Genomic DNA, 18545 nt, shown 5'->3' with positions numbered 1-18545 from the left:
AATTATCTTGCTTATGATCCTGAGTTCCCTCTAACCCAGGTGAAAGTAGTTTTCTTTGTGTGCTGGAGGTGAGCTGTGAAGTCAAGAATTGCAAGTGGCATACATTCTTTGTTATAGTTGTTTATGCCTTTTATTTCCTGAACCATTAGAATTCTGAATAACAGAAAACAAATTATTCCAGTGAAACTACCTCTTCTTTTTTTTTTTTTTATTTTTATTCTAACCATAAAAAACAATCTAGCATGCAGTGTCTTCTCTTTTCTGGGACATGGAACATGCTTTGTAATAAGATGAAAGTATTTTATATATTAAAGTATATTTCTAGAATTGAAATTTTTTGTTACCTTCAGTATTGGCTTTGAGTAAAACTGACACTTCAGGCATGGTGTTTCAAGTTCAGTCACCTGATTTAATTCTACTAGTAGGCAAGTCAAAGACTTTTCTAGTTTTATATTTTCAGAAAATGTTAATCTGTTCCCACTGCTCTTTAGAAGCCTGTAGTTTTATGGGATTTTTAAAATTTCAGACAGTACTCTCCATATCTTTGCAAATCCTCTCTTTTCTTCACACAACTCTACAGAGCCCAGCATATTCAGGTAAAGAATTACCCCGGGTTTGACAAGACCTCTTGTGTTTGATTTTCATTGTGCTAAAAGAAGTTCTCTTCCTTTTATGGTGAGAAATACTTTTAAAAAGCAACCACAAATTGCCTCTTTTTACTGCTGAATTACAAACTGAATATACTGGGGGTTTTTTTTTTTTAATTGCAAAGACTAATAAAAATTATGAAAACTACATTTTTGTTGAGTTTTTCTAGCTATTGAAATACTACATATTCTTGTGTATTGAAGACTTTTTTTCTTCATTCTTTTGTATGTTAATCAGTTCTGCAGTGGGTGTTACAAGAGCTAATTGTGTTTTCTGAAAATTTCTGAAAAATAATTGTGATATAAAAATTGAAGAAAGGATGAAACAACTAGAGCATGGAGAATGTGTGCAGGGAAAGGGAGAAAACAATGATAGAGCAATAACCCAAGTGGACAAATGAAAGGTTAGGAATGTTGAAGAGGGAGTTACATATTTTAAATTTTTCATGTTAGTTTAGTTTTTATTTTCCCATAAGCTCAAAGTCTAGGGTCCTTTTTCCTTGGTGTCTCAGACAACAGACTCAGTATCTTTGCATGATGTGATGGTGAGGCTGTGGTGGTGGCTCACTGGTGGCTGCTTGATGCAAGGGCAGAATTGCATTTTCTGTACTCTTGTTCAGAGTTTCACTTCTGTGGTGACAGCAAACTCGTCTGTGTTGCTTTGTATTGCTTTCCTGATTTTTGGGGAAATTGATAAGGAGGAGCATTAAAAAGGCAGGCACTGAGTTCAGTGAGCATCAGTTTGAGATGTGCAAATGAAAAGTAAGCCTGCATCTGCCAGGATTTTGTTTGGTTTTTTTTTTAATTATTTTTCTCTGTAATAACAGTGGACACTACAATGCTTTCTTCGAAATAGCTTTGTTTTTACTCTATTGTCTTTATTTCTAAAAATATAAAAAAACCCCTCAGGCTATTTCTTTAATGCATTTCCCAGTACATGATGGCTTTAAATTCTTGGATTTGTTTTTAGATAAATACATGTGCTTATAACCCTTTTGGTTTTTTGTGTGTTTGTTTTTTCCCAGAATTTAAACAAGCAAGCCTATGATTTGGCAAAGGCTTTACTAAAGAGGACGGCGCAAGCAATTGAACCATACATCACTAATGTAAGTGAGGACTGCAAACAAACATGGAAATCAATACTTTCTGTAACTGAACTGTGTTATAAAAAGAATGAATTTCATTAAAAAATTGAAAAGGACTGAAAAATAACTTTTTATAGGTTGTTTTGTTTTTGTTTTTGTTTTGTGAGAGAGAATGAGTGTATTAATGAAGTGCTCCATTACCTGTCCTTTTGAGTAATTCTTTACCATATAGAAATTATGAAGTACTTAATACTTGCAATTTGGAAAATGCAATGGATAATTTATTTTCTATTGTCTTAGAAGACCTTGTGATTCAATCCTTAGAGTGACTGCAATACCACGTGTATTTCTATATGTTGTTCTGATAAGAATAGATAAACACATTGTTTCTGTAGCAAAATTTGTCCTTCAGTAAGGAGATAAGACTATTTAGAGCCAAGAGAATTGAAGATAGAGCAGAATTTTAGTGCTGTTATCACAGAAGTAGAAGAGGAAGCAATATAAGAATAGATAGTAAAGAAGAAAACTTACTGGATTGAGGATGGTAGCAGAGTTGAGAATAGATATGATAGACAGTAGTAGAAGAGGAATGAGGGGAAGTAAAGATCAGAGAAAGGTATGCTCCAACATGAGTTGCACAATAGAAAAAAAAACCCCTCTTCTTTTTAAAGAAATTGAGGATTTAGCTGGCATCTATCCAAAACCTCAGGAGCTTGAAAACAGTAGAAAACCTTCAATGCTTTCTGTTACTTTCAGAGTAGAAAGTGAGTACTTCCTAAGATGTGTAAAAATCCTTGATGAAAACTGACTTCAAACCTGGTGTTTGAGAAGGTGTTGCTGCCTGAAAATGTGCTTTTAATGTTCATCTGTAAGGTTAGATTACAAAGGTTAGATTTACTGGGTGAAGTTTTCTGAGCTTTGAGGAAGTCTGTACAATAAGAATCTTCCTTCATGGGAAGATCGCACATGGAGTCTTCTTTTCTTCGTTTCTCACAAGTTGGAAGTATTTTGGGGTTTTGAAAATTTTTTCTCTTGAAATACGTTAAAAACACACTATCAGTTAGTTTCCTAACTGAGATTATATACATTGAGGCAACTCTGTATGCAGAAAAGCAAAGTATTTATTCAAGATGGTCTTTAACTTACAATAAGATGCACTTTATTAGCTATATTCCTTTTTAGTTGCTTCTTACCCATCAGATAGGACCCAGTTGAAAATAGTGTGGAAATACTATTTTTAATGGAAAGTATGAAGTTTCCCTCAAATATGTCAAGTTTACCAAGAAGGAATATTTGGTTTACAGTTGCATTATGCAGCTTGTAAATACAAATTCTGGAACAATCAGTTATCAATTCCTGTGCTTTTATTTTCGACTCCTTAACTTTTCAGCTGTATAGTGTAGTAATTAGCCGGTTGTTTCAGCCTTGCTTCACATGTTAGAATTCTTTTGAAATTACCATTTTCATTAGTGGAATAACTATGAACATAGTCCAATTATAAAAAGATACAATGCACTGAAACTCCTTTAAATTTGTGTTTTTAGGCCTGCTGGGGTAAACATTGTTTTGATATGTTTTCCTTTATGTATACTATTTGCTACAAGAATATTTTAAGACTTCTGCTATGTAATTCTGATCTATGTGCCTTACATCCTTTTTCTTTTAGTAGTGAAATTGATGTTGTAAGATTAAAGTGATTTAATGTTTTAGAATTTTGCATAGGATTTAGAAGAGTGCATGTATACTCTCGTTGTTGACGTGTAATCTGTTTTGTTTTCCAGTTCTTCAATCAAGTCCTTATGCTTGGTAAAACATCAATTAGTGACCTGTCAGAGCATGTGTTTGATTTAATTCTGGAGTTATACAATATTGACAGTCACCTCTTGCTTTCTGTTCTACCACAGCTCGAATTCAAACTTAAGGTAAACACTTTCCACCCTCTCTATATATTTGAAATATTTATGCTTTGACCATTATTGTGATTTTTTTTTTTTCTTTACTGACAAGTTCTTCAAATTATTTGGCAAATGAAACTAATAACTATATGTAAAAATTACCTTATGTGCATTGTTTAAAGGAAAACCCATAAAACCCCTCAAAAATGTAGTTTAACTTCAAGTGTATTAAGCTACAGTGTGTGTGTTTATATATTTGGGATTTGGTTGGAAGATTGTTTTGGCTTGTATATTTCTAGCAATAACTCAGGTTTTTTTGATAACTTGAGAATTTGACCTGTTCTGTTTCTGGATTTACTTATTACTCATTGTGAAAGACTTTTGAATGTATATAATAATAATTTTGTCCAAATTGTAGTTCCATGACAGAAGTAAGCAGACTACTGGAAAGTAGCAATATGTCTTGTGTAATTGCTGCATGACTTATGATTTTTCAGGCTTGTTTCATGTGTCTGGAGGATAGCTGGTGCTAGCTCTCTATTTTAATGGGTATTTTTCTTTTTAACTTACTTTTCAAAGTGTCTCCATCACTTGGACACATGCAGTTGGTTCTCCCTTTGTTCTGCACTACTTTTGTTCTGTCATTCCACAGGGTTTCTGTGAGAAGTGTGGTTAGATTAATATTACTCCATTTGTATATGGTCTGTTATTAAACTTGAGACCTAATATGCAATGGGTGACTTGTAAGTTTGAATGTGTTTTTATTACAAAAGACAGATTTTAGGTTTGTAGCACCTTTGGCCTCTTCTTATTGTAAAATTTATTATCATAGAGGCTTGTTCATGCCTATTACTTTTCCCTAATGTTGTTAGGCAGGCTTGAACACTTGTTGGATGAAGTATTTTTTAAATGCTTTTATTATTCTGTTCACATTTCCAAGTGAAGGAGGGTTCAATTTACTGCTTGCTGTCTGTGTCTTCAAAGTAGACCTTTTTTCAGCCTTTCATTCCTGTTCCTACAGATGGCAAGCAATTATCATTCTCACTCCAATAAAAATAGTACTTTTGCAGCTGAAGGTGTTATTCAGGACATTTAATCTTATCTGCTGCTATAGTAGTATATAATTTAAGTACCCTTCCCATCTTTAAGTCCACTAAAATCTGCAGGTTCTTAAATTGTCCTAGTCCTCCATTGTTTCATATTTCATGAATTTTCAATGCTGATGTAATTTTTGAATCTTACTGGAATCAGAAAGTCTAGTAGCCAGTGTCAGCTTGGTTTTTTTTTTTTTGTTTTGTTTGGTTGGTTGTTTTATTTCCTCTTTCCCCACGCCAGAAAAAGTTCTGATTTCTTTCTTCAGCTGGCTGATTTCTGCTCTAAACATTTCCATGTCTTCTTTGTACTTCTTAATTTACAGCATATTTTTTTCATATTTGCATTTCTGTTCTTTGTTTAGTGTGCCCTTTTCAGATAATGTACATGTATCTTGTTGGTTTCTGTCTCCTTTATCCTTAGTGTAATATTCTCACTGTGAGCCAAACCTTGAGGGTAAGTGGTTCATGCTGATGTCTGCAAGATCCAATTTAACAATGTTTCCAGGAGATATGTAGCATCTGATAGTTACATTCTTACCACTCTTACTCCTTGGTGTCTTCTTTTTTACTCAATGTTATTTGTAGCTATTCTAAAAACACTGTAATCATCTTGTTACTCCAGGTGTGTGTTTTGATACTCTAGGTTATGTGAAAAAATAATAGATGCCTGTTTTTTCCCATTGGCTGTCAAGTGACACATCTTTTAAAGAAGAAAACAAGCACCTCTATTTGGAATAGATACACGCGGTTTAAATTTTGGGGTGCTGGAATTGGTTTCCCAGAGAATTTGTGGAGGCTTCATCTTTGGAAGTGTTTGAGGCCCTGTTGGGTGGGGCTTTGATCAACCTAGTCTAGCAGAGGGTCTTCCTGCCCAGGACAGGGGTGTTGAAGGATGTCCTTAGCAATCTTTTCCAACCCAAATCATTTTATGGCTCTGAATGAGTTGAGGGGTCTTTAAGATCTTTCTGTGGTGAGAACATTATTTTGAAGATAAGTGTTCTAAAATATTAATGAAAAATATTCAACCTGTGTTTTTTCTGAGATCAACACAAGTTCATTCTACATGCAGGTCTGCCAGTGATGATTAAATACTTTCTACTCCAGCAATATCTGTAGCTTTATTCTAAACAGTAGCAGCTAGTGCTGACATTTTAAAATTCAGTTCCAGGTAAATAGCTCATGAGTGTGTTGAGAAGAGTATGATTTCAATGAAATGAAATGAAAATGATTATGATTGAAGACAGACAATTTTTTATTGCTTTAAGTGAAAAGAAACTGGAGAGCAGCAACCCTGTTAAGCTTGATGAAGCCTTGGGTCAGGTGGCTGGTAAAGGAAAAAAAATGTGTGACAGTCTATACTGTAAATTGGGAGAGGGAGGTTGTCTTTTTCTGTAAAGGTCAGCTGAAATTAACAATGCAATAGCGTAGAGCTTCAGTAAGCCCTGCATATCATTCAGAGCTTGACTCAGTGACTTTGTCTTTTCTGGATTTGGCACATTAGTATCGTGTCTCTATATGCCCAGTTAAGGAGTCTTGTCTTTCTGAGCTCACTTACCATGAACTACTAGGTATTTAAATAAAAGTTTGTAAAGTGTGTTTAGATCAAATACATAGTTTCACAGGAACATCCAGATTTTGTTCTATGAAATTGTCTGACATGGCTCTTGAATACAGAGTTGTGATAATAGGAGGCAAATACTCCAGTAGTGCTCAAGAGGAAGTGGACCTCCCTGTGTTTTCCAAGATCTCATGTTGCTGCTTTGCTGCTTAAGAGATTTGTCTTAGTCCTTAGCAGATGATCTTAGAATCATAGAATACCAGGCTGAAAGGGACCCCAAGAATCATCTGGATAAAATATTCTTGGCAAAAGCACAGTCTAGACAAAAGGGCCCAGTACTCTGTCTAGCTGGATCTTAAAATGTCCTATTTGAGGAACCTACCATTTCCCTGAGGAGATTATTCCAATGACTGATTGATCTCATGGTGAAAAACTTTTCCTCTTGTGTCCAGTGTTGAAGGAAATCTGTGATTGTCTGAAAAACTGAGTTGTGGAGATATGCCAGAATGATCTCATCTTGCATGCATTGAGCACATGGAAGGGGACATACTATCTGTGCTTTACAAAGACAAATTGTATAATTTCTTTGTTTTTTTAAAAAATATGTATATATTTTTAGTTGGCTTCAAAAGCAGTAAGTGAGAACAAATCTTGGCCAGATGAAGTGCACTCATGGTAGACTTACCTAAGAAAGGCATCAAGTGTTCTGGCTCACTTGAAAGCTGAGGTGCAGTCTTGGTTTCAGGTGTGAAATTGGCAAATTCTTAATGAATTTGAATGGGTTCCCCTGGTATCGGCAATATTATCTCTAGTTGCATATTCTATACATGAAACAGACATCCTGTGTAATATTTCTTTGCTTCTAAACATTTAGCCTCAAGAAAAGGAGGCTTGAGGGAGATCCTATCACTCACTCTACAACAACTTGAAAGGAGATTGTAGCAAAGTGTCTCTACTCCCAGGTAATAAGTAACAGGACCAGAGAAAAGGACCTTGAATTGCACCATGGGAAGCTTAGATTTGGTATTGAGAAAAATTTCTTCACTTACAGACTTGTCAACAATTGGAACAGGATTCTTAGGGAAGTGGTGGAATCACTGTCTCTGGAAGTTTTGACAAGGAAAGTGGAGGCAATAGTTTCTTTGTAAACATGGTGGTGCTTGATTAATTGTTGGGCTCAAGTACCTTAACGATTTTATTTTTCCAACCTTTATGACTCTGTGATCCTGTAGTTATGTGGCATGCTTTGAAAATGAAGTGATGATGGTTTCCCCCTAACCACCAGTGAGCTTCACAGAACCATGTCCACTGCCTTCCGGTTGATTGGGCTGCCTTATTCCCATTCTCTGTGGCTGATGGGAGTTTGAGGATGTGAAAAAACATCTTTGAGTTTGTGACTCATTACTTGACAAAATCCAAATCTCTTGATCTCCATCTCTGTGAAATCTTTTGCACTGTTTCTGACAGGAAGACTTCTGGTTTATCTTCATGGGTTTAGGGCTGTAGACTGTCTCTTTGGTTAGGGGTAAAATCCAAGGGCTTTCTCTTCAGAGAAAAAATAAATTTTTGACCATGTGTAGAGGGGTTAAAACTTAGTATGAAACTTGTGGAAAAGTTGATGTGTCTCAGTAATGCTGTTGAACCTACTCACTGCTTGGGATGTAAATGATGTGGCCACCTAGTGTTCAAGCACCTTGCCATTTTGGTACAGCAGTAAAGGCGCAAGTAAAGTTTTTCTCCCTGTGCCAGTCCTCCTCCCCCCAAGTAGGCTGAGTAGGGCACAAGATTGAAAGAGGACACAATAAAAGGCCAGGCAGAGGAGGAGGTAAAGATTAATTTGTGTTCAAGCTGTTTGTCCTCTCAAGTGAGCCCCATGTGGGTGGAGTCCCTGTTTTCCAGGAACTGCCAGGACACCTCCCTGTCGATGACAGGTAGTGAATGAATCCCTCTTTTTGCCCTGCTTGCACATGCAGCTTTTATTTTACCTGTTGAACTCTTATTCTCTTGATCTATGGGCCTTTTAGCCTTCCTTCTCTTCCCTTCCTCTCTCTGTTGGAGAGAAGAATGAGAGAGGGACTGGGTGAGTGTTTGGCTTCAGGCTGGGGTCAACCTGCCCCACCTCTGTAGATTTTTGTAAAGAAAAAGCTCCTGTGTTCTCAGGTGACAGAACTCTGTGAGAGCTGTGTGAAGTCATGGTTGCATCTTAACTAATAATTTGTTTTTTGCCTGATTATGGAAAGGAGCCTGGGGAATTAACAATAGAATGAGCACTATTTTCATTTAACTTAACCTCTTCTGTGAGGGTCAGTCATTTGTGCCTGATCTTGGCATTTTTAAGGTGGTGTGTTTAGAGATATAGTACTGACACAGAGGCATTATGGGTTCAGGAAAGAGCTAAGAATGTTTTGTTGTATAGATAAGTTTGTAGAAGAAACTGAAGGAAAGGAACATTTTTCGAATTTCATACTTGAGTTTTAGAAATTTCTGTTACAGAAAGCAAATAACATTTAAATGTTCATGAAAATGAAAGGCTCCTGAATAGAGTGTTTTTGGAATAATTGTCATGGGGTTTAGGCTTTTATCTTTTATCATTAATAAACCAATATGATGTAATGAATAAAATCAATAAGAGGTTGACATTTTAGTGCGGCCTTTTTTCCTGGATGTGGTAATTAAAATTTTCACAAGTTTCGGATTGTGTCCACTTCTTATTCGCAAATCTCTCCAGATCCTAAGTGCTGCCTATTCTTTTGGTCTCAGTAGTGGTAACAATCTGACTGGCTTTCAGCTGATGTTATTGAGAGACTCAATATCTAGGCCAAAGAGCACCTGCCTGTGTGCTCAGACCTTGTATGAGGAACTGAAAATATCCATGCTTGGTGTCCATTTGTATTGACAAACCATGATGGAGCACTACTAGAGTGCTGGATTTACTGAAGAGGTGAAGGGTGTGACTCCTCAAGTAGTGTGTCTCAGAATGGTGAAAGATTAGGATTTTTTCAGAGTTTGGTGCCCTTTTTTTCACCCTCAGAAAAAGAGTGGAGATTGAAGTAGAATAAAGGGGAGAGAGACTGTAGTGGCAATGTATTCATTCAATAAGATAGGTTTGTTTTTGTTAGCCCTTGAAGTGTATACAACTGTCTTTCAAGGAAGCCAATGTCAGGGCACAAAATTTAGAAAGGACCAAATAATTATGTACTAAGGTCCATAGTCACAAGTATTTGCTGTTTCCACAACAGGACTAGAAACACAAGTGGGTAGTCTTATAATTGGATTAGTGACTGATACAACGAAAACTTCTGCAACTAATTAATTAACAATATTTTCGAATTTTGTTGTTTTGTGTGTTTGTTTGGTTCTCTTTGGTTGTCTTTTTTCCCTCTATGTTTCTGGCTGTATAATTAAGGAGTTGAATGTTTAATGTGCTCCCAGCTCTTCTGCCTGGCTCCTTCCTTCCACTTTCTTGAGTGTCTTGCCTCTGAGTCTGTGTTGGTTACCTAAAAAAGTTAGAGATGCTTAATATCTTAATATTTTGTTTGTTTATGCAAGAGTGGATAGGATGTAAGTCATGGAGGCTGGACTAAAAAAATAAAATTAAGAGTTCTTAACCATGGCCCACAGAATACGAATTTGTAGTGTAATGGGCTGAAACTCATTAAGAAAAACCATTTATTGCAGATTAAGAGGAGTTAGCTGTAGAGTGCTTTCAGTAATGTTAATTGCCAAAAATTTAGTCAAATGCAAAAAAACATGTTAATGGATTTGCTATTAATGCTTTGAATACTTAATACTAAAGTGTATTCAAAAGAATTAGTCTGTTGTAATGTAGTAATATATCACTGTTAGAAATTACTGCATCCTTCGCTTCTCTTGCTCTGTTACTTTAAGGATTTTACAAATGCTTTAACTGTTCTTAGGGTTCTGAATTAAAGACATGCTGGCAAACATTTCAGCCCTTTTATGGTCTTGAGTCAGGAGAAATAGTTTGTCTCTAAAACTATGGTGTCATATAAAAGAATTCCAACAGCTATATTGTGCTCTTATTTCTTGTTCATGTTCAAAAGGTGATGCTGAACCAATAAGAATTCAAAGATGCTTGACAAAAAGCAGTATTTTACACAGTTCTTACCTTTTACCAGAAAAAAACCTGGGAATAATAAGGGATTAATAATATCTAATTAATAGAAATTAATTTAGCTACCTCTTTTCAAGGAAATGTTGGAGCCAATTGAGTTTTCTCCCTTTTCTTTAATAAGCAAAGGAAAAAATTATGAACAATAAATACTGCTAATTGCACAAATGTTAGCATACATTTCCAAAGTATGTAAAGGTTCATATACTGTGTGTTGTATTAAAGAATGTAATACAAAACAATGATAAAACAAGGCCTTCTCCAGTATGTTTCCACTATCATTGTTAGGACTCATTTTAAATATAAAAGGAAGACTGTCTGTTGTACCTTAGCAGTTTTGAATATAGGCTCAAATACAGGACCACATCCTTTGGAACTCTGATCTTGGGTAGTTAATCTGTTGTTCTCTGGAAACTGTTATTTTTAACTAATATTTTTAATTAAACAATTAAGCACTTTTGTACAGAACTGTAAACCTTTATGTGCAGGCAAGCATAGAACTGAGTTTTGGAAGTTTTGTGTTGTGTCTGAATTTGTACAGGCACATATCAGATTTCCTAACCATCAGTAAACTGTAAATAAGCATTATGAAGATGTTTTTTTCACCAGGCTTAATTCACAACATTTTTTGTCTCTGCATTGTTTTTTTATTTTCACAGTCTTTATTGTTTTGTCTTCTCAAAAAAATAATGAAGGGTTTTTGTCTTGAGATAGACATTTGTATATAAGAGAAGTCTATTGATCTGTATTGTGATATTTCTAGAAATATGTAAGGTGTAAAAACTGTACAAAAGAGAACTCTGTTTTTTGGATTAGTTTTCCTTTTACATTTTAAATAAATCTGTTCATTTTCCAGAGCAATGACAATGAAGAACGTCTGCAGGTTGTAAAACTCCTAGCAAAAATGTTTGGGGCGAAGGATTCAGAGTTGGCATCTCAAAACAAACCACTTTGGCAGTGCTACCTGGGGAGGTATATTCTTGTTTATGTCCCTGCCTAGGGAGGAAAGGCATCCAATGAAGCCAAATGCAGTTGGTTTGGTTTTTTTTTTTAGTGACACAGCTAACTTGAATTCCCTCCTGCTGCTTTATCTCAGATCTGGCAGATAATGCTAAAGCAATTTTACACATATCTTCCACATCTGTCATTCTGCAGAGTGAATGTTTACAAGTCTTCTCCTTTAATGTTTGGGTTTTTTTCCAACTAGCTTTATTGCCATTGTCAAGAAAAATAAATGCTTTGTTTTAATTTCTTCACAAGTGAAACTATTCAATGATGGATAAATTTTAAAGCAGCATCCAATGACATTTTTAATATCAGGTGATATTAGAACTGCTTTTGAGGCTTTTTTTTTACAGTCTTTGTGTACGAGTTTCAGTTTTTTTATGGTAGGAGTACCTTAAAAGAAGTGTGTAATAATTACAATGCTGCAAAATTCTTCCAGTTTGAGATTAAAAAATACAGCTGGAGCTTGTAGTCAGGAGAAACTCAAGTTTGGCTACTATAAAGAAAATATTTTTGATTTGTGTAAAAGGGAATAAATTCTAAAAGTTATTACAAATGCCGTAGTTTATAATGTGACATTCAATCATCAAAAGCAGAGTCCTCAAAGAAATGCTACTTTTAAGAATAGAAGAAATGTAATTAAAGCAAAGTATTTTGCTTGATAGTATGTAACTATTTAAAACATGTAGTGTCATCAAAAAATGCCACCTCCAATTGGGCCCAAAGGAAAATGTGCTATTGTGTTACAATGTAATTATCTGCAGTTTGTTCACAGTAACTGTTTTCTAGTAGTATGCATCACATATATGCATCACATATATGCATTTACTGCTGAAGATTTTCACAGAGTTATAATAGCTGTGTTTTTGAAGGAAGCACTGATAAAAATCTCTTGATTTTTGAAAACGTACCTGACTTTTACTAAAACAGGTATTCTTTGAAATCTATTTATTTGATAGATAAATATTTCAACGGTGTTCTAAAATTGCATTTTTGTTTCATACCAAGAATTTTGATTTTTTCAATAGCTTGAAAATGAATTTAATTTTCAAAGAATTGTCTGTAATTGCATCAGTACTTTTGTGATAAAATTACTTATATAAAAATGATATATACTATAGATATATACTATACTATATATATAAAATACTAGTTTTCAAGCATCAAATCTAGGTCAGTCTTCCAAAAGGAAATAAAATTAAATGATCCATCTTGGAAGAAATTTGTAGTAGACCAAATATACCTTTATTTGTTGTCTGTCATGCAGTGTGAGGAGGGGATAAATGTCACCGTCTTATTAAATTTTGACTTTCTGATACATGTCTCATGGTTAATTATGTGTAGCATTACAGAAAAGGAATAAAATATATCATAGACATTTCTAATAGCTTTTTGTCTGCCTGGCAGTTTTTAAGGTGTACCAGGAGAAGATATTCTTTTCACATTCAGAAAAATGAATCAACAAATGAGTATGAGAATTTCTTTTAAGCTAAAGACAGTCTACTTTATACTGTCAAATTGGAGATGCTGTGTGCTTGTAACTGTGCATGGGAAGCATAAAAAAATATTTTCAGAAGTTTTTGATATTGTGTAGAAATTAATAGATTGCTTTAGTACATGTGGAATTTTTGTTCCTGTAATGCATTGTCTTGTTTCTAACTAGGTTTAATGATATCCATGTACCTATTCGCCTTGAGTGTGTCAAATTTGCAAGTCACTGCCTTATGAACCACCCCGATCTGGCAAAGGACTTAACAGGTATGAGCTCTATTACAGTATTAAAATACCATTTTAAGTCTCCTGGAAGAGTCAAAAAGGCTAGAAGCCTAGGTGTAATCCTAGGTAATGCTGTCAGATGTTGTGCAGGACTTAAGTGATGGTGGAGTTCTAAGTCAAAATCCCCACCTTCAGTGTTTCTTCTCAGGCTGAGGGGATTGTACATAAAGAATGCCTCAGCTGGAAAGATCTTTCTCATTCTCATACAGTAGTTGTATTCCCAACTGCTTCTGTAATTAAGCACCATGGGATCAGGTAAAGACAGCCTGCCTAACCTAATGGTCCTGGCATTTATTAGTTAGGGTGCATAGGGGAGACTTAAGTTTTACAAAACTGAAATATTTGATTCTTGTACAGCCACTGTCTGAAACATGACAGTCTTCATAACTGACCACAGCTTCACAGTTCCACCTCCTTCAGATCAAACACAGCCTGTAATTCAGGAGCTCTGTAGGAAGAAGGCAACTGGCATCCATGGAAGCATTTAGTATTTGCTGCTTCCCATGTCTTAATAAAAAAAAAGTACAATTAGTAAGAATTGGTTTGCTTTGTAGACTGTTTCTTCCCTGATATTAAACTCCTACTTGTAGTTATTTTTGAGGCAGTATTGGAGTTACAAGGACTGTAAAGTGCATGGGATTGCTTTCCTGCTTGCTGAGTATTTGCCAAATTGGACACAAATAGAGGCAGGCTGGAGTCACTCTGTAGTTACAGTGTTATCCAGAGATTAGCTCAGTTGGTTGAAACATGGAACACTGTGGTCAGAAGTTTGATCTGCATATAGAATGTTCACTTAAGGGTTGGTCTTGACGACCCTTGTGGGTCCCTTCCCAACTCAGAATATTTTGTGATTCTGAATTGTTAAGCCAGCTTTAAAAACTCATAAGGTTCTGGGTCTTTCCTTAATGGAATGGTAGAAATATTTTTATTTTTCATTATCAGAATTATATGTTCAGTTTGTCTTTTTTTTTTTTACATTGCTGAAAGACTTTGTGCCCCCTCTAATGGTATCCTCTGGGAAATGTAATTTTGCTTGCCCCTCCTCTCTCTCCCCACAGTACTTACCAAAGTCAAATTGTTGAAAAATTTCTGTGGCTCACTGATACTGGAGATGAGAATTGTTTTATATAATGGGAGTATTTTTCATGTGTTTTAGTTTTGTGCTCCTGTTAAACAATAAGATTTTTTAAAAAGGCTTATTTGGATTAAAAATTTCATAGCCTCCATAATTGCAATGCATTATTTTGAAATGTGCTCTTTTAACACTTGGACTGATTATGAGTAGTGGTAATGGCCAGTGTTTCAGATGAGACTTGAAAATTTTCACTGGTTCATTGAACAGTGATGAGACTACAATAACCTCTTGTTTATGTCATTCAGACTGAAGTTTGAATTTGCAAGGTTTTGTAAAGTTCTTAGCATTGCACTGATATATGCAGTGAAGTGTGATCTTAACTTCTGTGTGTGTGTCTCTACCCTTTTGTGCTTCTAAAATAACCTAAAATGCAGCTAAAAAGATATATTAACTTGGCCATTTTGTTTGCCACCTTTTAAAAATGACAATAGGTAGCAAACAAACTTGACACCTAAAAGCAGGAGTTTTAAAGTGTTATTGGTGTTAGTGAATAAGTAGCAGTGTACCAGAATAATCTAAAAAAATTGTTCAAGATGGATAAACTAGGATTTGTGTAAGTAAGCATTATAATTTGAAGTATCTCTTAATATGTCCCTGCTTATGATGCTTACATGGCTCATACTGATGAGTGTTCCTGGAGCAGGTGATCTAGATTCCTTGTGCATAATACAGAAGTTGTGAGTGGGAGTGCAACTAATGTACTCTAGGAGCCAAAGGGGATTGAGTCTGCAGGAAGAAAGTAGCCTCTAGCCTGATGTAGGACTTGAAAATGTATATGGTGTGGTTAGCAAGTTCTCAAGCAATGTCTGCTCTACTCTACAGATCCAGTCCTGCTTAGTTATGATAGTTACCAATGTATACATAGTGTAACTACTATAAGAAACTTTTAAAAAATTGTAGCCACATAATTCTTATTTCAATAATGCCAGTAATATACATATTTAATATTCTAAGCAAATACTAAGTTTTACTGACATTCCATTTAGTCTTGGAAAAAAACTATTGATTTCTTACTGCTGATGCTTCAAACAAAATAAAATAATTTTTCTGTTTCTGTCTGGTGGGGAAAGTAGCTGAAGTTGTATACTTACACTTACTCATTTTTCCCCCCAGAATATCTGAAAGTGAGGTCACATGATCCTGAGGAGGCCATACGGCATGATGTTATAGTATCCATAGTTACTGCTGCTAAAAAAGATCTTTTGCTTGTCAATGATCACCTGCTAAATTTCGTCAGAGAAAGGACACTGGACAAGCGGGTAAGGCAAAATTAGCATTGATAATAGCTGTGTTTTATACTTCTCAACTGTAATGTTCACCTTCTTTAAAATCAGCACTTCTGAAAAATGCTACAGTGATTTTAAAATTGCAAATGAAAACCAATATAAAGTAAAAAATCTTGATGCAATCTATTTAGTGAGGTACCTTCTTCCCAGGACTAGAATGCTACATTTTTCATTATGCTGTATTTTAATTAAGGTGATATGATTTAAGTTATTAGATTGGCTGCAACACAACAATGTTGTTCCAGTTGTCTAGTCTAGGAAAGGTTTTAATTCAGAGCAAACCCTTGTAAAACATTCTAGCATTTTTAAGAAAATTTTCAAGTTTCAGTATATGCTATATATATATTGTTGATTACCTGCTTTTAATGAGATCATTGAAAGACTGCAAATCACTGTAGTAGCTTTCAAACTTGAATAGTCTTGAATTTTAGTTTAGAGATATTGCATTATTTGGTAAAATTTATGAGGTTTACTACTTAATTTAAAGCATAGTAAACAAGTTGACTGATGGCAAACTTTAAAAACAACTGCCTAATATTTTTTTATTTGGTGACATGCTTTTTCTTGTTGTAGCATAACAGAAATGCAGATATTGAGTATAGAGTGTGAGAAAGGGTGTTGGCTTAAATCTGTAATAATTTGAAATTCAAGAGGCATACTTACATGGTAGTTACTGGTGTTGAAAGGTTTAGTGTAATAGATATGATGCAACATATGTCCTAATGAGAAACTGTTGCACTGAGAACTCGTGTTTTTTTGCAAATTAAATTGTGTTATTTTGGTGTAGAATAGGAAATAGCTAACAGAAAATTCTGTAGTTTTTTCAGTTTTGAGTTTTGAACTGCTAAACTGGCTGCTATTTTTTTTTGTCAAGTGGAGAGTGAGGAAGGAAGCCATGATGGGGCTTGCACAAATATACAAGAAATATTCATTGCAATCAGAAGCAGGAAAAGAAGCTGCAAAACAGATATCATGGATCAAAGATAAACTTCTGCATATATATTATCAAAACAGTATTGATGACCGGTAAGTTAGTAGCAAAAGCTGGGTGATTCAGTGACTAAGTGTTATAACTTGTTAGAAAGATTTGTTTTTCCTGTGTGTTCCAGTGCTGATGAGAATCCTGATAATCCTGTATGTTTTGATTCAGTGCATAATCTTATATAACTGCAGCCAAATATTGTCCTGTGTTGATTTCTTCTACTTTATAAGTGGTTCTAAAGGGTGTGAGAGGTTGCAATATTTCAGAAGTCTTAGGTGTACTTTGCCGCTGCTTCAGTAGAGGAGATTTTTTGTTTAAATGTCTAACTTGTTAATTTTTATGTTAAAATTTAGTAAGTAAACTTGCTTGAATAATGTTGATTTAGATTTGCATGTTGTTCCTGTATGTTTTAAAGATAGGATGTGTAGTGACAATGGGCAAGCCATGTCACTCTGCAGAAAGTTAGGTTTCTGTAGCATAGAAACTGTGAATTAGAGCCTTGTCCTGGATTTGTGGTGAAAGCAGTGCCTCTGTCATACCAGCTATAGCCATGTATGTGGTTGTTGGTGTTGAAAAAAGAGATGGTTGCACATGGATAGCAAGTCTGCCTTGACTAATCAAGGTCATCATGTTGGCTTTGCAAATGAACCTTCAGATACAAATGGCACTGCAAACCCATATAAGTATTTTTAAAAATTCAACACCTCAAAAAGTTATCTTCAGAACTAGTTATTTTATGGCTCCATAGAAATGGACTATTTGGATCCTTACATCCAGTCTTAACCACTGACATTTTTCTTAGACTTTTTAAAACTAGAATTTGGGTTTTGATCACCTCCTCCAACTGTGCTTAAGGAATTTTATTTTCTTTCCAGCACAAACATAGATGATTGTTTTTACCTGTTTGCTCTGTTCTGTTAATGCTCCTCTCAGTTCTGAACCTCAATCTTGGACTTGTGTTTAGGAGTAGCATGTGGGCTTGGTTTCCCTTTTTTTTTCTTCTCAGTCTTTTCTCGGTAACTGTCAGGCCCAAACCACTCTCCTCCTCCTCCTTCCAAATAAGGAGCTTCATTTTACACAGAAGCTTTTAATAATTCCCTTGGGAATATACCTGCATTTATATTGCAGAAGCAAAAGACATAGGATAAACTCAGCCTGTGGGGAAGGGGCCAGAAAAGGGTGGAAGGAAGTCAGCTCCTTCTAATTAGTATCTGAATTCTCCTTCTGGACTTCATGATATTGTGTGATATAATCAACATGATATTTCTTTTTTTATAAGCTTTATTATTAGTAGTAGCACCAGTATTATTTCAGGCCAATTAATTTGAGTCAGTTCATGAATTTATCCCAATACTGACTAAATGATAACATCTTATTGGGATGATAATTAATATTTCTCAAATTGTTTAATTTCTTCTAGATTAATACATCTGATGTTGATAATGTTATCTGTTAAATCTCCTACTACCAGCATTAGCATTTCGTTTTCTATAATGATAAATTTCTGTTTAACTTATGTTGAGTTATGTCAAGTAACTTGACCTTTAGGTTTTTGAATATCTCCCTTTTTTATGCAACAACTGATGTCTAGATAGGGCTGAGAATTTTTGAATTGATGTTTCAACAATTCCAATTGTGTTCTTCCTGCACAGCATAAGTGTTTTAATCCTGTCTTTCAGGTTACTTGTTGAACGCATTTTTGCTCAGTACATGGTCCCTCATAACTTGGAAACAAATGAACGAATGAAGTGTTTGTATTACCTCTATGCAACACTGGATTCACATGCTGTGAAGTAGGTGCTGCTTTTTACTCCCTGCAAAATAATTTTTAATGCAAATATTATGGTGAAGTAGTTCTGAATTGTAACGAGTAGCCTAAGTCAGTGGACAGAAATAGTTTATAAGCTATTAGAAAACAGAATGTAGACATAGCATCTATTTTTTCAAGTG

General features: G+C 35.0%; 1 protein-coding gene across 4 annotated transcripts in view; it reads left to right on the top strand.

Moving 5' to 3' along the window:
- Positions 1-18545, top strand: part of PDS5B (PDS5 cohesin associated factor B) — a 96809-nt gene that overhangs the window by 34156 nt on the left and 44108 nt on the right. For all 4 annotated transcript variants that reach the window (XM_079322384.1, XM_079322382.1, XM_079322383.1 and 1 more), the window contains exons 7-13: positions 1673-1753; positions 3514-3654; positions 11268-11383; positions 13080-13174; positions 15441-15586; positions 16488-16639; positions 18275-18388. In XM_079322384.1, coding sequence (XP_079178510.1) covers positions 1673-1753; positions 3514-3654; positions 11268-11383; positions 13080-13174; positions 15441-15586; positions 16488-16639; positions 18275-18388 — 845 coding nt within the window. The remainder of the gene's footprint in view (positions 1-1672; positions 1754-3513; positions 3655-11267; positions 11384-13079; positions 13175-15440; positions 15587-16487; positions 16640-18274; positions 18389-18545) is intronic.

Source organism: Erithacus rubecula (assembly GCF_903797595.1).
Source record: "Erithacus rubecula genome assembly, chromosome: 1".
NCBI classification, from domain to species: Eukaryota; Metazoa; Chordata; class Aves; order Passeriformes; family Muscicapidae; genus Erithacus; species Erithacus rubecula.
The sequence above is the reverse complement of the archived record's forward strand: the minus strand, read 5'-3'. Positions and strand labels throughout refer to the sequence as shown.